The 26963-nt window shown below is 44.5% G+C and overlaps 1 protein-coding gene across 3 annotated transcripts in view; it reads left to right on the top strand.

Annotated features, from left to right (window-relative positions):
* The window catches only part of FUBP3 (far upstream element binding protein 3), a 40767-nt gene extending 15433 nt beyond the window's left edge, over window positions 1-25334 (top strand). For 2 of the 3 annotated variants that reach the window (XM_054848628.1, XM_054848630.1), the window contains exons 5-19: window positions 455-504; window positions 2129-2200; window positions 2944-3001; window positions 5587-5749; window positions 6647-6745; window positions 8825-8929; window positions 9323-9425; window positions 10098-10198; window positions 11285-11426; window positions 16156-16316; window positions 17149-17222; window positions 17710-17786; window positions 21892-21963; window positions 22689-22816; window positions 23934-25334. In XM_054848628.1, the coding sequence (XP_054704603.1) occupies window positions 455-504; window positions 2129-2200; window positions 2944-3001; window positions 5587-5749; window positions 6647-6745; window positions 8825-8929; window positions 9323-9425; window positions 10098-10198; window positions 11285-11426; window positions 16156-16316; window positions 17149-17222; window positions 17710-17786; window positions 21892-21963; window positions 22689-22816; window positions 23934-23942 (1414 nt within the window). In that variant the 3' untranslated portion in view covers window positions 23943-25334. The remainder of the gene's footprint in view (window positions 1-454; window positions 505-2128; window positions 2201-2943; window positions 3002-5586; window positions 5750-6646; window positions 6746-8824; window positions 8930-9322; window positions 9426-10097; window positions 10199-11284; window positions 11427-16155; window positions 16317-17148; window positions 17223-17709; window positions 17787-21891; window positions 21964-22688; window positions 22817-23933) is intronic. The other variant, XM_054848631.1, reaches the window with a different exon arrangement.
* The last annotated feature ends 1629 nt before the right edge of the window (window positions 25335-26963 follow it).

The following is a 26963-nucleotide window of genomic DNA, read 5'->3' on the forward strand; positions in this document are numbered from 1 at the left end:
TGAAGACAGCTTTTATAAATTCCAAGGAAAAGAATGATAAGGACAGACGGGCAAAAAAGAGGCATTCATATCAGGATTGGCTTTGGTTAGTGTCTCTTGGCAAGAGCATATCCAAAAGTAGTAAGCAGAAACTGTGGCTTGGAAGGTTTAGGCTAAATATTAAGGAAACTTTGCTGTTATTCTGTTAAATGTGCCTGGACCAAGAATGACAGAGAGGTTCTTCTGTCAGCTGCATTGAAGATAGTGGATAGTAAACTGGAAATGTATCCAGCATAGGAGAAATGAGGTGACCATGAGAGGTGCCTTCCAAAACAAATTGTTTTGACTCTGATGTAGTGTTTACTTGTGTGTGCAAAAGCCTTATGCTGTGCGTGGTTTCCACGGCAGGGACATAGTTGTCTTCCAAATTGTTCTTCGTAATGACTGTTTGATTTTTTTTCTTCCTTTTTTTAAGGGCTGTAATAACAGAAGAATTCAAAGTGCCTGATAAAATGGTTGGATTTAGTAAGTACCTTGGATGCTTTTGATGTTTCTTGATGTGGTTTTTTTTTGTGCAGGAATGCTGTTTATTCTGATATGCTCACAAGTTTTTGTGTTTATTAGCCTCTGATAAGCCTTGTCTATTGCTGTCTTCATGGGGACCAGATGATCTGTGTTTAAAATCCAGGTGCAAACTGCATGGAAAAGCTTAGTGTGCCAGTAATAAGAGCAAGACTCTGTGGTACAAGTTACTGAGAGTTTTAGCGATTCTCTCCTTTAAGTTCCCACCAGCATGGTACATAAACAAGTCAAAAGTGAATTTGTTTCCCCTCACTGAAACGTTTTACTTCCTTTGAGTATGCAAAACTATGAGGGTTAAGGGAGGAAAAGAACATTTAAATGTTAAAATAAGACTTGTCTCAAGGCAAGTTAGAGTTTTAAATCTCTTATACATTTGTTACAGGGAAACACATCCAGCATGCATTGCTCAGATGAGAATTTTTCCTAGATTTGCATTCCTCATACTGTTCTCTTTGAAGCTTGATCCTAATTTCTCTCTTCCTCTTGATGATTGTTAGTCTTCCTTTCAATGGCACCTCCTGCTGATGTGTTACTACAGTGATTGCATAGACTCTTCCACTGCTAGATCTCTGCATATCTCTTCCAATTTGATATATGGAGAGTAAAAAGGAAAATAGCAGGCCATTATAATTACCCCTTAGTGTGTGAAGTTTTGTTCCAACTCTAAAGATATTATAAAACTGTAACTCAAATTCCCGCAAAGGAAACGCTTACTCTTCTCCTGCCAGATCTCTTCATTTATCAGTCCTGGTACCATGCATGCAGGGGGATGTCGGAGGGATGCTGTAGTTTGGGGGGGGGCTGCATGCTTTGTTGATGCATCATCTGTTTGTTAAATCTAATCCTGGTTCAGGGGCAGACAGATGCAGGAGGATGGCAAACCCACAGCTGAGAGATGCTTCTGTGGGAGCATCTTGAGCCAGGCATACCTGTTTGACTTCACAGTTTTGCTCTTTTTTGCAGTCTGGGAAGGATATGAATGGTGATTGGCACATAGTCTCTCCCCAGTATGTCTTGTTGTGAACTAACAATGTGCCGATGCAAAGAGTTAAGGGAGAGGGGTATTTGTTTTCACTTCAGGTTTGACAGAGCATTTCAGTATGTAGCAGTTTGGTCTGAGTGCAGACCAGGCAAATAACATGTCCTTTGAAAAGAGGTAGTAAAATACGAATTTTAAAGAAATAGTAGCAAAAGTGCTTGCCTTTTTTAGTACCCCAAATAACTGGTTTATTGGTTCAGGCTGAACAAGAGATACTGTTTTAGCAGCACTCGAACTAGTGCCTTATTGCTTGCATACTATGTATTTCCATTCCAGTGCAAGACAGGCTTTGTTGTTTTGGGTTTTTTTGGTGGTGGTGGGGGGGTTTTCCCAGCAAATAGAATAACTTTCAGCAGTATCTTAATGTTTTTCTACTATGGTAAATTTGGTCATGCTGTGGATGCCTCTTCTGCAATCCTGGAGTCAAACTGTTCCTTTATAGATAGCTGCAGCGGAGTAAAAAGGGGAAGGTGCTCTGCAGTTACTCAGAAAAATGGTGTGTTCTGATGCTTTTTGAACTCATTTCAGTAATTGGCAGGGGAGGTGAACAGATCTCACGGATTCAGGCAGAGTCTGGCTGCAAGATTCAAATTGCTTCAGGTAAGAGCCTCCTTGTATGGTGGGTGTACAGGCTTTAATGTTGAAGGATGTTGTGTCCATTAGATCAGGTGCCTTGCCATGCTCATGACGTGTTACCGCTGTTAACAGCTGATATACTAAGCTAACATGCATGGGAGAGCTGTTGTGGGACTGACCTCTTGACTAGCATAGAAAACAGGTTTGTCAGGTGGTTTGGGGAATGAAACAATTAAGGAACCGCCTTCAACCAGCAGATGGGTACAGTGCAAATGGACAATCCATGTTGTACTTAGACCCGAAATTGTAGCTGTTGAGTTTTCTCCTGGTGATACCACTTTGCTCAGCTCACGCTGTTTGTCTCTGATTAGTTTGGTCAGTTCCAACTCCTGGCAGAAGACCTTTCAGGAGGGTGACAGCAGCTCTTGGTACAACTCGCCTCTCACCGAACAAATGGGATCATCCAGTTTGTTCTGTGCTAGTGCCTGTTTGCTTTGGGGAAGAGTGTACTACAGTGCTGTACAGGAAACCATTGATGAATGTAATCTAAGTTCTTACCCTTCCCTTTAATTGGTGGGGAAGGCTTTAAAAGAATGCAGACATCCAGCAAATCATTTAAAATATGTTGACCCTGGATGTCTTTGAATTCATTCAAGTGCTCTGTGTGCAGGGGAGGTGGCGCTTCCATTAGTGCTTGATAGTTACTGAAACAGCTGCCACTTTTTAAATTCCACGTATTAAAAGTTTCCTTCTTGTTTCCTTTGTAGACAGTGGTGGGATGCCTGAGAGGCCCTGTATACTCACTGGGACGCCAGAGAGCATTGAGTGAGTTCTGATTTCATTTCTCTCCTTTCTCCTCCTCTCTCTTCTCCCTAATGCTGTGCTCTGTCAGTGGTGCTACTTGGTTAGCCACACCAGCAAATGTTGGCCTAGAGAAACTTGAGGGTCTCTGGAGCATAGAACCTCTTGGTCTGATGCTTTAAACTGTGCACCTCAGAGGCTTTTTTTCCAGTTGCAGTTTGATCCCTCTGCAGAAATTTCCATGGAATTCCCCTCCGCAGGGTAAGGTTGCTCTTAGGGCACCTAGGATGCAGTTTTCTAACTGCAGCTTTCCAGGATACTGAGCTAAGCTGTTGAAGGGCATTTCTCTTCTTCCCTTCGCTTCCCTACTCCTATTGATGTGACCATCCCTCCAGCTGAAGAAGGGCTGCATGAGGCCTCCAAAGCCTGTTGGTGCCACTCCAGAATAATCTGGAGGTGTTGGTGTTGTTGCAGAGCAGCATGAGTCCCATGGGTGTGCTTGCCTCTGCATCGCTGCCAACAAGAAGCAAAGAACTGAACCAAAGTCTTGAATTCTGATCCCTGCATGGTAGAGACACGTGGCCAGCCAGCAGGGGTTTCTACTCTTTAGACCTATAGAAACTTTAGGGACAGTGTTTCCTCCCTCCCCCTTCCCAGGAGCTGAGTTTGAGACTCTCACAAACCAGTTGAGGACCTCCTGCTGGAACTGGATCCAGGATCCTCAGGCTTACAGGAACACACTTAACATATGGAGCTGCTCTTTCTCTCCCCAGCCTTTGGGTAGGTGGGTTTTTTAAAATCCATCTGGAAATCTTTGAGTTGCATTTGATAGTGAAAATACATGGGCACAAAGACTCTCTCTCTAAAGAGAAGACACTCATCATTCTTCCATTCCTAAGAGATCTAAGGGTACTTAAATCTCCTCATTCTACCATAATACTGCAAGCAGTGAGCCAGAATAAATATAATTGGCAAGCTCACATTATAGGGCAGGCAATGTATTCTTGCTGATATTGAAGTGTTTTTCCCCCTTTAGCAAAGGGTATTTCAGAACAAGAGCAAAATATTAAAAATCTGGGATGCCTGTTGAGATGTAGTTGGGGGAAAATGGGGGAGAGGTACAGTTAAGACTTCATGGTTCTGAAATAAGCAGTTAAATGTAGTCATGTCCAAGGCTATCTTTAAATAAAATATAAATAAAATTTTAAAAAGTGAGAATACTCAATTTGTGAAGCAGAACAAGGTGTAGAGGACATTGAATTAGGTGAAATTTAATTTATTTTTGTGCTGAAATTCTTGTCAAGTTGGTGGTTTGAACTATTTTTTTCAGGCTACTTGTAGAAAAAGAAAAGTAAGGAAACCAATCTAGAAGTCAGACTTCTTTGTGAAGGATTTCGTGAGGAGTGTTTCCATTAGTTGTATCCAGTGGGAAACTAATAGGGTTAATTTCCAAATGACCCTTTCTCATCTGAAATACGTTGCGTATTAACTGTTGTAGTCTCTATATTGTCACTAAAAGAACTTTATGCAAAATATGTAGATGAATGAAACCTCTTAAGACGCTTCCAGGATATTTGAAGCAGGCTTCCAGAAATTCCACCTTTTGCCTTGTTTTGCAAGAAAGCAGTGCTCTGATCTGTGTGCAGCCTCAGATCACCGCCCCTGAGCTGTCCTGGGTGAATGTCTGCTCCCAAGGGATGACTTTGTACTGTTTCCTCAAATCACCAGAGAGAAGACAGTCCTCCTAGGGTCCCTGATATGGCTTTGTATGAAGTGGAGAGAGGGGAAGACGCTGCATTAGTTTCAGTAGGGAACTGGTGACTTTCTTCTACCTACTTTGAGAAGGGTTGTGGGAAAAGGGCAGGAAAGGGATGTGTTGGTACTAGAAGCGTTCAAGACAAAGGGAAACCCTGTCAGTTACCTCTGACACGCTAAAGATTTTAGAGAAGGGATCTTTAATATCCCGTATGCTTCTTTGTGTGTCTCTTCTCACCAGGAGTAGAGTCTTTCACTGGTTGCTGCTGCAGTATCCTTGCCTCACTTCGCGGTGTAGCTTCAGCACCTACTGCTTAGAGCAGAGGCTGTGTTAGAACAGTTTTCTGGTGCTGCTGGTAAGAGCAGGCAGAGGAGAGTAAGGCAGTTGCCTGTGACTGATCAGAGAGTGGTTAACCAATGTGCTTTGTTAGTATCAGAGCAGTGTGTGGTTTTTGTCTTGACCAAGGAGGAGAACAGAGCTTGAGTTTTACTGAATATTGTATATATGTTGAAAAAGTTTAGAACCTAGAGCATCTTCATTCAAAATAAGCACCCCAAATCCTATAGCTGAACTGTTATCCTTAACTTTCAAAGAGGTCAGAGCATGCTGTTGCTCTTCCTTCTCTCTTCCCCTTTCAAAAATCAAACTGCTTATAAGTAATCATGATAGGGGAAAATATACATCAAAGAATTTAAAAAAAAAAGAAGCAGCAAACATTGTGCTAACTGTGGTTTCCTCCATCTTTTCACTTCTTCTCCTCTCCCCGATCGCTTCCCATTTCGATGGTTCCTGGTCTCTTGGTCACATGGAACAATGTTGTCTAATGGTTGTTTCCCTCGATTCTTTTCCAAAGACAAGCAAAACGGCTACTGGGGCAGATTGTAGATCGCTGTCGGAACGGACCTGGTTTTCACAACGATGTTGATGGCAACAGTACGATTCAGGAGATTTTGATCCCGGCATCCAAAGTGGGTCTAGTCATCGGCAAAGGAGGTGAAACAATAAAACAGTTGCAGGTGCGCAAGATGCATTTACTTTAGGGCTCTCTTCCCTACTGCAGCTTCTCTAGATCGACAAGAGCGTGCTGAAATGGAGAGCCTTAAACGCTCTAACCTTCTACAGCAGGGACTACTCTTCTGCCTTCGGAGAGCTGGACTCAAATCCAATCTTGTGTTAAAAAAGAAATCGGTTTGGCCCCAGCTACGCATGTAGTGGAGTTTTGTCAGAACTGTGAAAGAAACTCATGTGCTTTAGATAACACTTGGTGCGTGCTGTTTAGGAGGGGATCCTTGTAGCCGAGAAAAGGCTATCTCTAGTCTGCTGCTGCAATAGTTTTTAATGCCAGCCATACTGTTGTAGAGTGCTGTGCTTCTCTTGTTGCTGATCTGTGATAAAGCTGGCGTGTCTTCCTTTTTTTCTCATCCCACCCCTTTCTAATTAAAAGCATTGTGTTATGTATAAATCTATGTTTTCCTAGACATTCTTTACTCCTCCATCTGGTACAAGTTTTTTAAAAGAATAGAGTGTTTCAGAAAAGCACCTAGGTCAAAAATGTAGTTTTTGAGTGCCCTGATTAGGCCGCCTGTCATCCAATAGTTTTAAGGCTGGTCACTTAATAACTATTATATGCAGACAGCTACAGATTTTGGAAAGGGCTGAAAAATCAGTTGTTGAGGTACAGGGGTTCTGTTTTTGCAAGGGTTTCAGGTATTTGAGAACTTCAGGAGTAGCACACTTTCTGGCAGTCCTTTACACTCTAGGACTATTACTGAATTTGTGCTGTAAGTACCCGTGAAGAGCTAAAGTAACATTCTGTAAAGCTGCTGATTTGACTTCGTAATGTTTAGTAACCAAAATATAGTCCCTTGTTTTAGGGACTCTGCTTAGCAAAGTGCTCTGTGCTTTTTCTTCAGGAGCGAACAGGTGTGAAAATGATAATGATCCAAGATGGCCCGTTGCCTACTGGAGCAGATAAACCTCTCCGTATTACTGGAGATGCATTTAAAGTACAGGTATGTAATAAAAGTAAGCATTTGCCCCAGAGAACTGGAGGAGAAATTTAAACTTTAGCATATTTATGAGCATCTAATGGAGCCAAATCCAGCTGTAAAAGCAATGATCCTTGCTGGTTTTGTTTGTTCTGTAAGGTTGATGAAGTTTGAGAAGAGCAAGTTAAAACACCAGACTAGCAAGTGTTGGCTTGTTTACAGTGTAACCTAGGAGCTCTCATTCCACATAGATACTAGACATGGGTAGGAGAAAAGCTGAGTAGGAGGGTTTGGAGAAAGTCACTTTGAAACACTTTCCAGTCCGTAAAGCAGAAATCATAGCTACGTGTTACTTGAGCAAATGGGTTATTAGTGACTAACTTAATCACTCATTTGAGAAAGTGAACCTTCCACAAAACTATCTCAGACAGCCAATTGACGCAGGTAATTAAAATAAATAAATCCTATGACAACTCCTGAAACCAAGGGGTTTGCTAATATTGGTACCTCAGTCTCCTTGTGTCAGGGTTCTACAGATACCTTTATACCTGCGGTTCAAAGCAAAAACCCGTGATCAGCCGGAGACTGGAAGACTGCAGCATGATGGGAATGCTTGAATTAAAGAATTACAAAGTTTAGTTGTGGCATGTTCCACTCTCAGCAAGTGCTTTTCGTACCTTGCTAAGTACTTAAATCTAGCTTAGCATTCCTGTCTCTAATAAAAATAGTTCTGTTTCATAGGATCTCCCTAATCATAAATTGCTGCAACAGTTGATGTCGCTCAGAGATAGTATGTTTGGGTTGTATTTTTCAAACTTCTTATTGCAAGTGGGCTATTAGATTTAAATGTTTTGGGGTTGGTTTTGCTTTAGTTCTGGTTTGTTTGGGGGTTTTGGGGGTTTGGGTTTTTTGTTCTGTGGGGTTGGGTTTTTTTTGAAATTTCTTATACTTATTGTGGAGGTATAGATATGCAAAAAGGAGTTTAATGGCAGTCTTGCTACTTTTAACCAAATTGTACTTTAAGTGCTGCTACTTCCCAGATGGTTTCTTCTGCCCTGCAAGGTTTGCTGTTGTCACATCTTCCGTGCCATAAATCATGCCAAGCAATCACGGAGAGTGCATAGGCTGGAAGATCTTTGAGGCACTTAAAAAAAGTTGAGCACGCTTAGAAAGCAGTTAAGGAGCTTGATGAATCCTTGGGTTTGGTGGGATTCTCTGGATGCTGCAACAGTGTTTAACTCTCTCAAATACCTGTGAAATCTCTTCATTGCCCTTATTTCTGTTTTGGCATCTCTGAAACGTCTTGAGTTGTTTCCTTCTGTAAAAAATACCACAGGGGCATGGAAAATATGTAACAATGTGAAAGGAGTCGGATTCACCAGTGTCCCTCAAACTTGGAAATAGAACCAATATGTCAAAAGCTTGATTGTTAATATATAGAAACAAAGGCTTTGGGTTTGACATGTAGGCTTTTTTTTAATGGTGACTACTGTTGGCTTATTTCCAAGGTAGGCTTTTACTAGCTGGGCTACATGCAAGCTTGTGAATGGCCTTGAGGGCTGCAAGTAGGTAGGCAGAATATTCATTTGTCTCAGAAAATGTCTTGCTGGATTGCTGCAGACTTGGGCTTAACTTTTCTGAGTGTCAGTAAGCTCACTACTGCCCACCTGCCTTCTTGGTATGTGCTCTCTAGCTCTTAGTTCTCTGCTATGCTACCACAGCTGCTACTTTACTGTATTGGTTTCAGTTCTATCCAGTAGGAAAGGGCCTTGCCTTCCTTTAATTTAAAAACAAACAAAAAAACCCCCAACCATCAAAGATATTTTAAAAGCTAAAGGGCCTTTTTGAAAGATTGAAGGAAGCAGTTGCACACAAGAAACCGCCACCTTGCACACTTGGCAGGTTTTGTCAGACATGGAAGATGCCATCGAGAACAGATCTCCATTGACTATGGTAAAAGAAATTCTAAATCAGAATGCTTTTCCGTTAAGCAGATGGAGATTGCTTTGCCTGAAGCCTGACCATTAGCCACTGTTGAGGCCCTAACACCGAGATGGCAAGCAGAATAATTTTAAGCTAACTGTAACTTCTTTCCCCATGTAGCAAGCAAGGGAAATGGTACTGGAGATCATCCGAGAGAAAGATCAGGCAGACTTCCGAGGCGTACGCAATGATTTCAGTTCTAGAATGGGAGGAGGCAGCATAGAGGTATGTTTTCTTCACAAGTACTCTGCTAACCTCCCTGTGGGATGGGTAGTGGGTGGAAGTCATCAAATTGCACATGTAACCTGTAAGCTTATTTTTAAATGCATTGTGTTCTGTTGCCAGAAGAGTGAGTCTGGCTACAAAGAGGAGGAGTTCTCATGGACTCCCAGATGGCACTTTTCTAATTGTCTTTTTAAGCTGCATTCTTGTAGTGCAGAGTTCGTTTAGTGGGGAAGGAATCTGTGGCCACATGTTTGTTTTTCTAAAGGGATATGGCTCTGTAGCCTGGAGCTGCCTAACGTGGCCTGTCTTCATAGTTAAGAGCATCTCCTTGTAAAATCAGAGTAATTCAGTCTAGTTCTCTGAGCTTTCATACTGCTTTGCCTTTCCCATCAGGTCTCTGTGCCCAGGTTTGCTGTTGGAATTGTGATAGGAAGAAATGGAGAAATGATCAAAAAGATTCAGAATGATGCTGGAGTTAGGATTCAATTTAAACCAGGTTTGTGTGAGGATGGAGAGCTGTTACTTTGTGACCAGTGTTCCAGTCTGGGATTGCTAAAGTGAATCTGATCTGAGGTTACAGCAGCTAGGCTTTCCTAATTTAAAGGAATTTGTGTCTCTTTCTGAAATCCATTTAAATATGATGTGCTGCTTCCTCGTGCACTTTCGGTTTTTCAGGGAGTAAGATTATATACAGCTCATTTGCAAACATTAGATGTCACAACAGTCATGTCTTGAGTGGTAATTATATGGATAAACAAAATAACAATAACCAAAACCCTTTTATTTCCTATTAAAAAATTCTCCTTCAGGACATTAAAGCCTTTGGGGATCAGGAGTTGATTAATTCTAAGTAACTTTCTCTGGGTCCTTGGCTGTCTGATCACCTATCAAAGCTGCCTTTGTCCTCTTAAAATTATATCAGTCTCTTTCATGGCTTTTTAACATTTGAAAGTGTTGCCTTTTGAATGTTGTTCCCTCTGCAACGTGGGTTGGGTTTTGTCGTCTTTCAGCAGATGGAAGAGGGGCTGAAGGTGGAGGGAAGAGGTAGCTCTTGGGGTAGTTCTGTTATGTGAAACTGCTCCTAGCAATAGTGGTGCTAGAAGGAAGCTTTTGTTGGCGGGTGAGTGTTTTCTCCTTTTAATTTAGTCTTTGCCACCTCTCTTCACAGATGATGGGATTAGTTCTGAAAGAGTCGCACAGGTCATGGGGCTTCCCGATAGGTGTCAACACGCAGCACACATCATCAGTGAGCTCATTCTCACAGCACAGGTGGGTTCTGGAGGCTCTTGGGAGGAAAGTGCTTATATGAGAATGTGGTCTGCATGCATGCAGCTGTGTGAATGGATGTCACCATCCGAAGAACAGCAGTGTTAAATTTTCCCTTTGGTACGCCACACATGCTGCTGCCCAGGACAGAGCTGCTAGGTTTGGTTTTTGTTTGTTTTGGTTTTTTGATGTGATATGGACAGACTGCACTATGGGAAGGTTTCCTTTTCTCAGGCAATATTATGAGTATTATTGTTGTAGCTCCACGTTTACCGCCCATGTTTAGTTCTTATGTTATTTGGAATTATTATGTTATTAGCAGTGCTCAGTGATGCCTCCTCTTCAGACTCCAGTCCTCTGGTCTGGTGGCTGTGGGAGGCAGAGGAAGGCAATGAATGCTCATGTATGCAGTCACTGTGCTCTAAGACAGACACCAACACAGTGCATTGCCCAGGAGCAAGAAGTACAAAGATGGGTGGCGCAGTAAGGCAGACTCATGAAGGAGGTTGTATGTTCCCTTTGTACGATCCACTTAAATTTTGAGGTCTGTCCTGATAGCCTCTGACTGCCCGTGACCTGTGCTTTTTGGAGAAATCAGTTACCCAAAAATAGGTGTGTCCTTTAAGCGTCTTTGAACTTAAAAGCTTCCTTTGGAAGTTTTGGAAAATGTGCGTTTCAGCTGAGTAATTCCAGCAGTTCTTTAGAGAACGACACTTGAAAGGGTTTGGAAGCAACTTCTCTGTGTGTCAGTGCCAAGATCTATTGGTTGCTCTAAGGAAAGGCCCCATCACAAACTAAAAGTCCTTTAGTAGTTGATGCTTGTTTATAGGTTTATTTCAGCAGATAAAAAGGCATGCATTTAAAAAATATAAATATCTTCCTGAGTCAGGAAGGCAATTCTAACCTACGTTACTTGGCATTTCTTTAAAGTGCTTCAAAATCTTGAATGTAAAACTGAAGTACAAGAATATCTTAATTCAGTGCCATTGATTATGATGCAGTTTAACTTACCTTGCTTTATTTTGTTTTTAATGTGCGTTGGGGCCAGCAAAAAAAAAAAACACTGATACAAATTTTTTGCCTTCCAAGGAGCGAGATGGCTTTGGAAGCTTGGCTGTTGCCCGAGGAAGAGGTCGTGGCCGTGGGGACTGGAGTGTTGGAACACCTGGGGGCATGCAGGAAATAACCTACACGGTGCCAGCTGATAAGTGTGGTCTTGTTATAGGCAAAGGTAGGTCCGGTGACACTAAATACGAGAGCTTGCGATATTTTTTCTCTTGGGATGGTCATATTCTTGCTGCCTGACAGTGAGGCTTTGGAGTTTTCTGTAATTGCAGGTATTTAGTGGCCGGTGAATGCAGCATAGGAATAAGCTATAAGCACTTGTGGTTGTTTTCTTTGTGGTGCTCTCGCTCATAATTGTACTCTCCAGGTCCTTGTTCACAATATGTAAGAGAGGCTCTTCATGCAGAGCTGTCAAGTAAGCTTGTTATAACAAGCAGCTGGCTGAGAAAAGGCAGGTTCATTTGTGGATTCTTTTTATAGAGAATTCGTTTAAAGGACAGTTTATCAGGGACAAGCAGAACAGTCATTTCGTCATGCTGGATTTCTGAGAGTGCCATGTGATAAAATGGAAGGTCTCTGAATGTGGTAATAACAGTAGCTGCTTCTAGCCACACACCTGACGTGTCTGATGAATAAAGTGAAGTAGCAGGATTTGTCCATGTCTGAGCTTGCGTCTGAGCCTGTTGCAGAGCGGGCTAGTGCACCTCATCTCACTCCAAAGAGCCTGTTCGCTGCCACGGAGCCCCCTTGGCTGCCCTTAGCCGTCGACTCTGTCTGTGCTAAGGAAATGGCAAGGAGTCATCCCGCTTTCCCCTCAAGAACCAGTACAACTCCCAGACAGTTGCGAAACCAGAGCAGCAGCAGCAGTCTCAATTTGTTATTGAGCATGAGCTACACATCGGGTGATGGCAGTGCTTAGAGCCAGGAATAGAAGAGCTCTCTTGCTCTGAATTGTTACGATGCTTCTGAGTTAATACACTGATGTATCAAAGGAGTTGTATTTAATTCTTCTATCTGCTTATTTCAGAAAGAATGACATATGCCTTAACTAGTATTTAAGTAATCACAGTTGGCTTTTAGCCTCAGCAGAGGTGAGGTGAATAGAATAGGAACAAATTATCTACAGCGGTGAAGGAGGCAGAGACGTGAGTGCATTGTGCCACATTTCAGTGACATTTAGTTTCCTGCCGTCCTGTTGGACAGGAGTGAGCTTGCGATGAAATGTGTTGTGGCCTCTTTCCCCTGCTGCACAACCCCGCTGCGTCTCGCTTGTTCTTTTCCGTGCGTCTGGCCCCGTGGCACCTGAACTGCTGCGTTATTGGATGACGAGGCACACAGATACGGGACACGGGCGCATCAGTGGTGTATCTGCAATTGTTATCAGATGCTGTTCTTTGCTGTAAACCTGTTCACAAACCTGAAAACTTTTTTTCAGTGTGAAACAACACCTGCTCTCCCCATTATGCAGAAATTGCAGAGTGATTGTGCTTGATCTCACTGAACAGTCCAGTTGGGCGAAAGATCAAGCAAAGCAAATTTTAAGCCCACAAGTGAGTTATATGTATGGAAAAATCAAATTATAATGAAACTTTATTGCTGTATCCATTAGTCATCCTTAATAAAGGATCAGAAAAGGTCACTTGTTGTTAGGCAGCGCACTGAAGTGGAGCATTTATGACTACAGAGAGCACTGCGTGCTGAAGAAATAAATGCAGGTAGCAGAGTTGGATGTCCTAGCATTCAAGTGCAAGGCCTGGCATAGGCTCACTGTGGGGGAGCAGGGTAGCTTTTTACCTTTGTTTCCACAACAGCAAAACAGGGATTCTTAACTGGCCAGATCAGAAGCTTTCTGGAGTGACTAATTGCTAGTTGTATGGTGATTTGAGTGCTTGTAGCTTTGTAATACCACCTTGTAATGGGTGTTCTTACAGTGCCTATGCTCTTAGTCTATTGTAGCCTTCATTTGTGTCGAGTGAGTGATGGCTGTAGCATTGCCTTTTGGGGCCTGGACCAGGATGGATGTACTGCACTTGCCATATGTTCATGCAAGACACCTGATTCTTATTTTCTCTTGTAGGGGAGGGGGCGATGTTAGTGGGTTTTTCTTTAACAGTGACCAATTCTAAAACCTTTGCTGCCCATTTTTAGTTTCTGAGCAGTTTCCAGCTTTTTTGTGTGTGTTTTTCTTTTTTCTTTTTTCTCCTTTTTTCCCTGTGATACAGGACTTAGCTGTTAGCCTTCTCTATAAAATCTGGCCAAGTCCCCTGGGCACACATAGCTTGGTCTCTGAGGTTGGCACCTAAGCAATGGGTATCTTGGGCCCCCAGGTGTACTGTATGCGATGTGGCCAGGTAACTGCTGCTCTGCTTCCAGCTCCATGTCACTACTTGAGAAGGGAGGAAAAGAGGGAGATGACAAAGTTTCTCAGCTCAGTTTCTGCAGTGTGTATGATAGAAGATCTAGGGCCCTCTTCTTGTGGGCATCGCTTCTCAGTTTGGGAGCGTGAGCCTTTATGAGCTGATAAGAAGTGCTCAGCTCCCTGCAAATCCTGTACGTAGCTTTTTCCTCTAGAGGCTGGGTAGGTGTAGCTTTTCTTTTCTGAAAGACTGGAGGAAGGGTGGAGACGAGCGCCATACACGTCAAGCGCTTTCTCTGTTTGGTGGTGCTTGGAAACAAACCGCAGCCTCTCTGGGCCCCCACTGGATTTCCATGATAAATACAGCAATATTGACAGATAACGTGGCTGGCCTGGCTCTTGTCAGCTCTGCCTTTTAGCAGGTTTGATTAATTGCTTTACGATTTCACGTCCAGCTGGGGGGCCACTCTTGGATCACTTCTGCCCCCCATCAGGTAGAAGAATGGAGTGGGCTGCTGAATGCGTCTATAGACAGCCACCATGTGCCAAGCAGGTCACCTCATTATAGGGGAAGATGAACTCCTTCCGGCACTGTGTGGCATCATGTTGACTGTGTCACTTCATTTGCGTGTTCTGGAGGCTGAATTGGGATCACTTGGATGAGAGGGGGCACTTTGGCATGTACCAGACTGGAGGGTAAGGAGGAGAAGGGCACCAAGTCCTGGTGCGAGGTAGGAGCTTGCAGCCTCTGCCCAAACCTGGAGAGCGAACTAACTTGATCCTGCAGTATGGTCTAGGAGGGAGCGGATGTGGGGATGGTCCCAACAGTTACCAACTTGGTGCTGAATGCTAAATGGGGAAATGATTTAAAATCTGTATTCTCCTTGCTTCCAGTTTCAGAAAGCTTCAATTTTTTAATCCCCTTTTGGAAGGAGAAACCTAATCTGCTGTGTGAGTAGCAAGCTATAGTTATGCCTCTATCACCTAGTAAAGAAGTTCTCCCACTCCTTCATGATCCAGACTGTGATCCTCTGTTTTCGTTAAGCAGATGAAATGGCTGTTGATTCAGATCTCACCTCAATATGTAAAATCCAGAGTTTCAAACAAGTCTGTATCAGACAAAAGCATTACATTAAAAAAACTTTCTTGGTTTTGAAACTTCATCTTAACGCTTTCCCATGCTTGACTGAAAATAAGTGGCTTGGCTTTTGGCTGCACAGTACAATTGCTGTTGTCTGCCCAAGGATGTGACACGATTATCTTTTGTTAAATGCATCTTCAAAAATTCATTTAGAAAGAGTTAATTGCCCTTTGGCAACTTTTCCTCCTCCTTTCCCCAAGAAGGCTTTAAAATGTTAAAAAGGTCACGAGCCCATTACAATGAAATGAACAAGTGTCTGCAACATCCACAGTTTGTTTTGAAGTTGTGCTGAATGTATAGAGATGGAAATGCAAGGAAAATTGAGATTATTTTTGGAGGCTCTTTTTAATTAAAACCAAACAAAATCTTGGGTTAGTTTCCTTTGCTCTTTCCTGCTTGCTGTATGTCCTTTTGGCTGGTGATTTTTGGTTCGTGATTTAAAAGTTGTAAAACCCCTTCCTTCCCTGCACCCTTTAATTTCTCCAGTTGAGTGGAGCTGGTCTGTAAGTTGTGTGAGCTTCCAAAAGAAGAATTGAACCATTGTAACGTTAGCTGAGGCTTTTGTTAAGCAAATTTCACTAAGAAACTGGGACCTAGCAGGTCTTCAGGACATCAGATATACTTTGGCTAGCCCTGCCGCATGCTGCTCGAAGCGCTCTTGTGCTCTAGCATACCCAGATGGCAAACTAGCCAGATATGTTCCCTGCGTGCACAACTAACTCTGAAATAGAGGAAGACTGCCTGGAATCCTGCACCGCTGTGGTTGTGCGGAGGGATGCGTATGCTGTGGTGTGAATAGGAAGCGCAGTAAGCAGAGGTTTCTTTAAGGGAGTAAGCCATTGACCAGCACATGATTGTGAGAAAGCTTAAGCTTTGTTTTTAAGCTACAAGGTACGTGGCTGGTGGCTTTTTGCCTTAGCGGAATGAAATGTTTAGTGATGGGGGAAAAAAAGCCTCCTGGAAGAAAGAAAAAGCATGTTTCAGCTGCAGGTGACTTTCTTTTCTTGAGGATGGTGAACAGCTGTGCAAAACCACTGGAATTCAGTCAGTACAGTTTTTGTGTCTGATTTGTCAAAGCATATCTCAGCCATGCTGCATTTTGTTGGGAGCCTAGCAATGTGCACACAGGGGCACTGTGTATTCTTAAAATGGCACCATCCATTGCCCCAAAGAGCATTGCAGTAGCTCACAGTTTCAGGTCATGCTTATGCAGTTTAAAGGAGCAACATGAGCTCAGGTACTGTGGTTTCTTACTCTGTTGTCATCCTCAGCCCACCTCCCTTGAGGCACACAGAAGATAGTTGAAACTATATTCCATTACAGAACCTGACTTTGTTATGCTCTTATGGAAAAAGATGCTGAATATCCCTTCTTAGGTCTTATTTTTCTTTTCTTCAGGTGGTGAGAACATCAAAAGCATAAATCAGCAGTCAGGAGCCCATGTTGAGCTCCAGAGAAACCCACCTCCGAACACAGACCCTGGCGTACGAATATTTACAATCAGAGGAGTTCCCCAGCAAATTGAACTCGCTAGACATCTCATAGATGAGAAAGTTGGTGTAAGTTTCATCTCTGTTGATCTTGGTCTGTCTCTTTCAGATGTGGTGTTTTCACTCTTAGGTATGTTTAGGCCTGGACTTACAGGATGGTGTGGAATACACACGCTTACATTATTCAGCTTCAAAACCATTTGCCTGTTAGCAGCTGCCTTGAACTTTGATGGCCCTCCAGCATCCATTGGACTAATTTTTGCTGTGGTCCCAGAAGGATCTGACTGCTGACATAATCATGGGTAGTGTGCAGCTGTATGAGAGGGAAGAACAGCAATAATAAGGTATGAGAAGGCTGTCAAAGGAGATTTTCTGCAGGGAAGACAATAGTGTCACTGCGTGAGAATGACACAATCCTGACATCGTCATACTGAAAGTAACAACTCCTTGCTCTAGTAAATCCAGGATGACTTATCTTTCACTTAATGCAGTGCTGTGGTATTGAAGCTTAATAATGTCAGGCTGGAGTACTACTGAAGGGGGAGACTTGGGTAAAAGAAAGTACGGAAAATACTGAACTGGGGCATGGTAAAGCTGAAAAGCAACCTTTATGCTGAATTGCTCGAGAGGAGAAGGCTTGATACCAACGTCAGGATCCAAGCTATTCGAAGGAAAACTTCCAACTGTGCCATAGTCCCGTTGGCCCCTCTGTGGGCTGACTGGAGTTGCTTTTGAAGCTCCTGGAGTGTACTGACAGTCCTGAGAACCAGTCACTTCTTTCAGGTGCTGGGGTTTAGTGGAACGTGTCCCAGGCTGTCCTCTCCCCTTTCTTACTGCTCATGCTGGCTACCTCCACCCTGTGCTTAGAGCTGGCATTAAATATTTGTGGATTCTGTGACAGGGTACCAGCATGGGTGGACCTGGAGGATTTGGTCAAAGTCCGTTCAGCCAAGCACCCGCTACACCTCATCAAAAGTAAGCTTCTCCATCTCATCACGGATGTCCTGTGGGGAATGGCTGGGAGCTGTAAAAGCAATGGGAGAAGGGTGGAGGGCCCTGAAGGGTTGATACATAAGTGGAGCCTTTTAAAGACTGAGCATTCAGAAGCAAGTGAGAGGAAACCTGTAAGCTTGACTGCAGGAAGGATTTTAGCTATTAAATTATAAACAAGGTAGGTATTGGCATCTCCAAAATTCCTGTCTCTAGTGCAGTGAGAGCATGGAAACTAAACTGCATAGATCATGAGGAGTGCTGCTGTTCAGTAAGATGTATCTTCATGTTGGCTTTGTGAACAGGCCAATGTCAAGACAGCAGTCACACCTACACAGTGTTTCTTTTGTTCCCATGTTCACTCAGCAGTTGCTGACTATAAGTAACAATTTTGCTTCTGTGGGCAACTTCATGTATATGGCCTGTTAAGTATTTTATTGTCTACTTCAGTGTGCCTTTTTGTCCTCTGCAGTGGTCCTCAGGCGTTCATGACGCAGGGTTGGGGCAGTACCTACCAGACGTGGCAGCAGCCTGGACAGCAAGTCCCAAGTAGGTGTCTAGGACCTGGGTTGGAGAAGGGTTGGTGTTCCCTTTGCAATTGCTGCTTCATGCCTGCAAAACACGAGTTTACCCATGAGACCACTTGTATGAAAACAGCAAAATAATTTCCTGAGCAGAAGAGGTGTGTGGAGGCATGCTGTGGCGTTTGAGCTCAGAATAAGCTGAAGTCCATTGAAAACTGTAACGCTTTTTCTGCACTTAACTGCTTACTGCTTGTTTCTGCTCTTTTTGTGTGGAAACTTGGTCCTTGCTGTCCGTTCCTAACAAGAACGTTTCTGCCTTAGGCTCTCTTCCGCCAGGATTCTCCAGGCAAGCACTTTCTCTCTTCCCCTAACACTGTGGTGGTGAGCCCTCCTGTCTCTTTGTTCTTGACCGTGTCAATTCTTACTTATTTTCTTTTTTAAATGTTCCTTATGAACTCTTCCAACTGCCGGTCTGATGGAGAGACTAGGAAAGGAGATGCAGAAAATGGGAGAAAAGATAGACAGGGCTCCTATCCTGCTTCATCCACACTGGGTGTAGTAGTGTCCTCTTGTCTCCTTTTGGGAGTTGATAAGAATTGCTCAGACTCCACAGTGCTAAATCTTCAGAATGAGGCAAGCGAGACAACCAGCTTTCAAATAAATAATTAAAAAAAAAAAGTGCACACACGTCCATAGTCATGAGTTCAAAACTGAACCCAGATCACCCCTGCTGCTGGGCTGTCCACTTCAAGCCACCAGCACTGCATCAGGCTGGCTGTTGTTCTTCAAGGTTCAAAGAGTCATTTCTTCCTGAAACCCTGTTTAGTCAAACTTTAGCAGGCTGGAATGGGGAGTCACCCTTTTCAGAATAATTGAAACTGCAAATGCTAGTGGTGATGTTGGTAACTGCATCATCCTGTGTCTTCAACAGCCAAAGTAGTGGTTTGCCCTAAACAGGGCAGATTCAAGTCTGCTTGGTAATCTCAAAGCTCATGTGATGGGCAGTAATGTCCAACGGATGCTTTTCAATCACAGTTTTTTCAGGAAATGTGAGGTTTTTTAATGGCCTGGAAAGCTAAGCACCAAAAAGTGGGGGGTGGGGGTGGTAATTTTAAACAGGTTTAATAATGACAAGTGTTTTGCAGTCCTAAGGCTGATTTAGCAATGAAGTAGATTATTAACTTCAGTATAAATTCCCACTCTTTGAGGTGCCCGAGGTAGAGGAAGTGTTGGAGGAGCAGTGCCTGCAATTGCACTTGTGATTACCTGTAGCACTAATAACATTTTAATGTTTATGAAGTTGCGTGTATATGAAATTTGGAAATTCTCAATGCTGCATTGCTAACTTAGTACACTTCTAAAATGTGTGCTACAATAGGATATAGGAACCCTGCGTGGGAAGTGTGTGTTAAACTCTAAAAATATGCCTCTGGAAGAGTCCTGCTCCTTAACAATTACAATCTAAAAATTATGACTTGTCCTTTGAGCTCTGCAGACTTGTAAAAAGTCAATAGTCATTCTCTTTTCAGGACAGCAAGATGTAATGGTGGGCTTGAAAGGACTACTTTTTTTGTACAGGAGTGGAATAGTATGGTACCAAAGAAGGGTATTTTCCCATTAGCTTATTTTACAGGAAAAATTGTTACTCCGGTCCTTTCCTGTGCACCCCCAAGAGTATTGGACTTCCCTGAGCTTTGGGAAGCAGAGCAGTCAGTGCAGCAGGAAGAGCGTTACAAAAAATGTCGGTTTTATCTTCCCATAAAGCCTTTGAATAAATGTTTATGAAATGTGCATTGCTGTTTGCCTTGCAAGATGCCTTTAGAAACTCACCTTAGTAACTCATCTTCTTTCTCACCTCCCAGAAACATCCTCTTATCCTGCCCACCAGTCACTGGGAAGGAAAAAAAAAAAAATAAAAATCTCCCTTCTTGCAACATATAGTCATGTCTCAAGCTCACACCTCCTGGTTTTGGAGCCTGATATAAGAAGCACAGACACTGTGAATCCCCTGATTACTGATAGTACAGTGTGTATCCCAGTGACGGCTGCTTTGCAGTGAGTTTGTCAGGTTTCTGGTGGCTCCCAAGACCAGTGAAGCATCCCACCTTGCCATTATCCTTCCCCATATGGGTTTAGTACCACAAACCTGTGTTTTGGGGGCAGGTGTTTTATTTCTGCTGTTGAACCTGATGGAAGATATTGGCTCTCTAGTTCCATGTCTACTTAGGATCCTCCATGTTCCTGTTTGTAGCCAGGCACACTGAAGGCGGTCTTGGTAAGGAGAGAGGACAGACAAGATAATGCTGCGATTTAAGCAGCCTTCACCGCTTTCTTCTCCTGCTGCAGATCACAATGGTACCCAGTCAGGCCAGGTGGAGTTCACCAAGGCATGGGAGGATTATTATAAGAAACTAGGTAAATACCTGATTTTGCACTTTAAGTTTTAATTTGAAAACAGTCTTGTGAAGGGTCCCTTCCCCGAGTGCTGCAGCCCGTTTGTTCGTGGCTCGGCTAGCCCTGTCAAAGAGCCAGCCGAGTCGTTCTCCGAGCAGGCATCCTAGGGACAGACTCAGGAGTGCCCTCCTTGTGGGAGGAGGGGCAGACCCCCACCCCCTTACACATGTATTTAGATTTTAATTACTTCCCTCATCTTAAATAAATTAACTGGCTGGGGAAACATTTTGCTGTGAAATGCATTTAGCTGTGTGTCCTTTCAGCCTGCTGCGGACTGTAATTCTCCTAGAAGAAAAGGCATTGAAGGAGGTCCTTTGTTGGCATTAGCAGGTGGACAGTTGAGGCAGCCTTGACCTCTGCCAGAAAAGGTCCTGACTTGTAGCGTTGGTCAAGTCTTTTAACCCGCTTTTATGCCCCTGGACAGGACACTGCTGCCCTGTTCCCTCCACCCACTTCACACTTGCAGTGTATTATATTCCCCCCCTTCCTCCCCGCTTCAAAGCCCCTCCAGCCGGCTGGCAGAGCAGGGGCTGTACACGGTCACAGGCGCTTGGGAAGAGCTCTCCTCCACGCGGGTCTCCTGTCCTTGCCTGCCGTCCCTGTGTGTAGTGGCTCGTGCTCAGCACTCATGCTCTCGCTGTGCCTGCCTCTCTGAAATTTTCTAATTGCTGTATTTTCTGTTCAGGGCCTGTTGTTGTTTGTTTGTTTGTATGCTGTGTGTCTGGCTGGGGGCTCTCTGCTCTAACTGGGACTAAGGGAAGTGCGGGCATCCTGCCTCTGCACCCAGCTGGCTGGACTCTCTCCCCTGTGACAGCACTTAGATGTGCTGGATTGAAGGTGTCTTAGTGCTTGAAAGAGGGGGAGTCTGTGCTAGGTGAAGACCAAGGTTTTGGGGTCTGCGAGGTCTCTCTCAGTGCGGGAGTCTGGAGACCGTGCCGCAGAGCCAGTCGTGGCTGTTAGGAGGGTGCCATGGATGCCTCTCCGGATGATGCTTGGGCTGTAGTGCTGAGGGCAGGTGGAGCTGGCCCTGCTTTGTGCAGGGCTCACGACTCCCTTTGGTCCTGAGCACTCCACAGTCTGTAGCAGCTTGGCTACCCCGGAGCTGCGTGCTGGGGCAGATGGTACGCTGGAGGCTCCTGTGTGGGCACGTTGTACAGATCAGCACTGCCTGCAGGGGCTCCTTCAGACGTGCTCTGCTGGTGAGAGTGAGGGTGAAGGATGCAGACCCCTGAAAACCAAGTGAGATGACTCAAAACGTGGCCGTTTCCTTGGCAGCTCCATGGAGCTGGAGGTCAAGGCGACAGGTCTGTTCTGACAGGGGTTTGAACCCTCCATCCCTGTGCTAGATGGGAGTGGACTCACAGCCTAGGGTGGTTGATGTGCGAACCAGGCAGCTCCCAAGCAACGTGCTTTGGCTTGAGCAGGTCCCAGCAGTGGGGAGACTTGGCTTAATGCCCTTTAACAGCGCACCGGTGAGATGAAATCAGGAACTTGAGCTTTTCCTCAGCTTTCCCTGAACTGAAGATGCCCAACGCTATAAAAAGGTGGAAGCTGAAGTGTGGAGTCTGGGCAACTGAGGTAGATCCAGGGCCTGTCTAGTGGAAAGGTAGATGTCACTGGCTGGAAACTGTCACCTGTTCCATATTGACGTGCCCCTTGTTGTCATCTTTGCACAGGCCAACAGAGCCAGCAGCAGAACAGCCATCCCGATTACAGCAAAGCATGGGAGGAGTATTTCAAAAAACAGAGTGAGTGAAACAGGGTTATTGGAGATGAATCAGCTCTTGTAAGCAGAGATAACTCTAATCCGATGACTTGCGTCTCCATCCCCTGCTGTTGTTATTAGCTTCCAGTCCTCTACAAAACCCCTTTGGTCCTCTCCTGTTGGTGATGGTGCATGTAGTTCTCCCACTGAAAGCTCTGTCGTGCTGTCTGCAGTTGCACCTCAGGAGAGGTGCTCCCGTTGAACCACAGCAGACCTCGTGTCCATGCTGGCAGTTGGCCTGCCTGGAGCAAACGTAGCGCACAAAAAGAACTGATGCTAACAAAACCCAGAAAGCTGAAGCTGGACTTTTAAGAGGGTAGGAGAGCTCTGTGCACGTGGAAAAACATGGGCCTGGCTTTCTCCGCTCCATTAAGAAGCGCATGATGCCGACTTCTGGATTTGTGTTTGACACCATGCTGCTGGAGCCTTCAGGCCAAGGATGAGGGGTGCAGGCTGTCAGACGGTGTCCCTGCAGCCACAGGAACGGTCTCTTAATGCTTTCTGGCTGCTGTTGGCTTGTCACTTGCAAGCCAGCTCAAAGCCTCTCCTGTCAGATCCCAACAGCAGATAGCCGGTGTCACTCTTCCAGATGTCTGCAGGTGTTGGAAGGGGGCTGGCTCTTCTTTAAGCTTTACGAAAGGAGGTCCTGAGGCTGGGCTTGGTCTTACTGAATTGCTCATCTCTCCCTTTTCCCTTCTTTTCCTCCAGGTCATGCTGCCAGTGCTGCTTCTCAGGCAAGTTCCCAGCCGGACTACACGATGGCTTGGGCAGAGTATTACAGACAGCAGGCTGCCTACTACGGGCAGACACTAGGGCAGGCTCAGGCCCACAGCCAGGTCTGTATTTGTGTTTCCTGAACCCCGCTGCTCTTTCCCTTGGGGAACTGGGTACTTTGGCCTTGCCCTGGTGTGGGGACTCTGCTTTGGGTTCATGTGGTAAAGCAAAGAGATTATTTTGTGGCTGAGGAAGTGATCACAGAAGTGAGAAATTACTCACTGCTCCCTGTCATGTTGTTTCAATGTCAGGGTCTTATTTCCCTGTACAGGGAGAGGACTGGGAAGTAATTTGTTTCTCCTGGGGACTATTCCTGGTAACCCTCAGGCTGTTTTGTGGCTTTGGGGAGTTAAAGGAATGATGGAGCCAGGCTGGTGAGGTAGCACAACACCGGCACATCATGCGATCCAGGACTGTGTGTGCAGACTTTGCCTTTTCTCTTGCAAGCTTTGTGCTAGCATAGGAGCTGTGCCTGGGGAGGGAGCATCCTGTCGTGAAAGGGAGCAGAAAACTGTTGAAAAATAATTTGGATTAACTGGCTGCCAAGTAAAATCTCTCCTCACCTGTCACTCAGACCGCCGGAGGGTTCTGTGGGATTTATCCTGATTGTACCCACGGGGCTTTCCCAGGCGCTGGGTTTGCAGAGTGAATGTCTTGGTATTCGGCAAAAAGTATGTGCAGAGCCCACGTACGCCTTAGATCCGCCGCTTCTCTGCAGTGAATCATGTTTTTACTCTGGCTCCTCGGAGCAGAAGCTGGTCTGGATGCAGGCGGCGCGGGGAGCCAGCACCGTCCTCAGGCAGCTGCAGCCTCCCCGCTGCTGCTCTCCAGCACCGCTGAGGTCGAGTGGGGCGAGCCGGGTGCAGGAATCGGCGCTTGCCGCGGGCGCTGGCCAAGTGTGACCTAGAAGCAGTGATGAAAGGGAGTTCTCTTCATGCCTGGCCCTCTAGAGAAGAGAGATCTTGTTCGGTAAGAGGCACGAACCCCTGGAAGGAGAGCTCAGGGATAGCAGGCGGTAGGGCAGAGATCTCTTCGACAGCAGTTGGAAGCATCGGTTGAGGTCTATATCCTGCTCGGCTGGAACGGGAACGAGAGACCTGGCTGTGTCGGGGGAGGAGGGCTCGACAGCATTAAGAATTTGTCGCCGCTGAGTAACTTTTCCTTTTTTCCCCTCTCTAGGAGCAGTAGAACAAGGTCCTCGTGGCAATTTTTTTTTTTCCTTGGAATCATTGTGGAAGAAAACCTTTTTGTAACAGAGGTTTCTAGATTTGCAACATTTTGATGAAGACTTTTCTGTTTGTTTGTGAAACACTAGTTGTAGGATAATCTATACTGAACTTTTCTAAGAATCAGGAACAATTAGTAATGTACTAAACTTATGGACATGCTGGTAATTTTGTTTCCAAATTTGTAAAAAAAAAAAAAACAAAAAAACAAAAACAAACCTCCGGGATTCTTTTTGGAGAGAAGCCAGAGAATTTGCAGGCACCAAAACGCACCCCAGAGCTGTGACATTTCAACATGTGGGTTTTTGTGTGTGTTTTTTTCCTTTTAATTTTCGATCTTTTCTGTTGCAACAGAAAGAGTGGCTTGGAAGTCTTAGGTGGTATGTAACAAATCCTAAAAAGAAAAAAAAATTTTAAACAGTATTTAAATATTCTTAAATATGTAAATTCATTAAATGTTTTACTTCTAATTTCTTGTACCTTGGCTGTCTTTGATTTTATTGCCTTTTTTAAAAAACTGAACTATGATATGTATTGTAATTAATTATGTGAATTCTGTATTGAGACAATTACTGTTTTGCTGTCAGGCAAGTTATGGGTGGGGGGGCATTTTGTAGGGTTTGTATAATTTCTAGAGTCTAAAGGGTTAATATAAAAATGTGTTAATTTTTTTAGCAATACATTTTTTCATGTCTCCATTGCTAGTTGCATTTATGTATCTAAGACCTCCAAGCTTGTTTAAAAAAAAAAAGAAGAAAAAGAAAAGCAAAAAAACTTTCCTCTATGCTCTCAGAAATATAAATACTGTTATTTTTAATATTAAAATGAATCTGCTATTAGTACCTTTAACAAACACTGTGGAACATAAAACCATATAAAAGGTAGTAACTATTTTTTAATTCCAAGGTGTTTTTTGCTTTTTCATTTCTTTTAAATATTTTCTTATCTAATATTTGTCAAATTACCTAGAGAAATAAATGAATCTAGTATTAACCACAGTATGAGCTAAATAATTTTGATTTAATAAAAGGGATAATATGATTTCCAATGTTTACTGTAGTGTTTCTTGTACAGATAACAGTGTATTTTTAAAGGAAAAACGGAATTGAAGCTATTTTTTCTTGCATTTTTAATTGCCCTGCGGGACATTCCGTTTTGAAATGTACTGAAGTTACTGTTCTTGGGTTCTTTCCTTATTTTTCCTTATGCTTGAAATGTCTAACTATAAAGAAACGCAATTGGATAATGTTGAGCATGGTGTTTAAAAAAAAAAAGTGTTCTTTTTATTTGACTGACAGTTGCATTTTACACTCTATATAATAAAATTTCCACAAGATGTCTTGTGGATGAAGTATTTCCAGTCTGTTTGACTCCGTTCGCTCCCTCTCTGCTCGCCGAGGTCCCCACGCAGCGAGCCCACAGCCCCCGGGTCCTCTCGCCTTCCTGCTTGCCCTGTGTCGTTTGGGAGGATCAGTGAAGTCAGCTTGAGCCTTAATTCCAGTAAAACTTTATTAATGTCACATTAAAGTGTCTCTTGGCACCGTGACACTGAGGATTTCCACAGTCAGGTGCTGTAACTGTAGCTGTTTGGGCCAGAAGGATCTGTTTTAATAAAGGAAACTTTTCTGTAAGCCAGAGCAGCGTGGACCTACAGCCGTATAAACATTTTATTACTTGCCGAGGAGGTGGCAGCCCCTGGTTTTAATACTCTGAACTTGTTGCTCTTCCACAACTTTGTCTTCGCGGCTGAATCCGTCCAGGACTCCCCCTCCACCCTGCACCCTCCCTGCGAACTGGGTGGCTGGAGCAGCGCTGGCCCGGGGCAGGCAAGGGGTGCGGAGGGACGCGGCTCCTGGCTGTTCTCTTTATTAGATATGTTAAGGAGCAGGAACTTGTATCCAGGCCAAGTTTGGCGTTAACTCTAGCCCCTTCAGAGATCTCTTTCTTGTAAAATGTGAGTTTTGTGCTCCTCCAACCTAAAATAGCTCCATCCACCGCTCCGCAGCCAGCTGTAGGGCAGTTATGGGGGGGGAGGGAGGGAGAGAGGAAAAGATCCCATCTGCAAAGCTGGGAGCGGGAGGCATGTTGAGAGCCGGAAGAAAAGGAGATGTAGCATCTCTAAATATACCTCCAGAGAATCAAGAGAGACATTGAAAGATGGGATAGTAAAAGCCACTTGGAAAGAGGGGAGAGGGGGGAAAAAATGGCTAGAGCAGGGCATAAAGGCTGCTGATGGGAATTGGGAGCGGGCATTACCGAGAAGACTTCCTTCTAATTCATCTTCCAAGCTCTGTGCCAAAACAGCATTTGGCATGGTTCACAGGGAGCAATTGTGTGATAATGAACCCTAAGGTGTCCCTTAATTGAAGACTGAGTATTACAGATTGTGCCAATAGTCGTAAATGGCACAGGATTGTGGGAGGATGCATTTTCTTAAATGTATCTGTAAGTACAGATTAGTGAGTCTCCCCAGTGAAATACCCATACTATAAATTATGGAAATATCTCTTTCTGATGCAACCTTTTATTGAGGGGGTGGGGCAGCAAAAGAAATAGTTTGCAAGCCTTTGAAATTTGGCCTGTCATTAAGATGGTGCCTGCAAAGCTGGGTTTTCATCAGCAGTCTGGTGTCCTGGAAGGCTAAAGTGCTTGAAACGTTCCCAAGTTCAGCAATTTGTTTTCCATTATTGCTGCCTGCTTGGGGCGGAGGGGCCGCAGCCATTAAACTTCTTTCTGCTGTGGGTCCACGCTGGGCCGGAGAGGGGCAGGGCAGGAGGCGAAGAGATGCCTTGGCACCTCACCGGGGGCTGGTGACCTCTGGGTTCCTCCGAACCCCACTCCAGCCCTGCTGCCATCCTGGTCTCTGGCCAGGGGGTCCTGGGGATCGGTGCGATGGTCGATCCCACCCCAGGGCACCTCGTGTTTCATTCTGGGGTCTGTAGGCAGCTCCTCGTGTCTCCTGGCTCAGGTGTGTTCTGCAGCC

This window comes from Grus americana, chromosome 20, assembly GCF_028858705.1.
Source record: "Grus americana isolate bGruAme1 chromosome 20, bGruAme1.mat, whole genome shotgun sequence".
Classification (NCBI taxonomy): Eukaryota; Metazoa; Chordata; class Aves; order Gruiformes; family Gruidae; genus Grus; species Grus americana.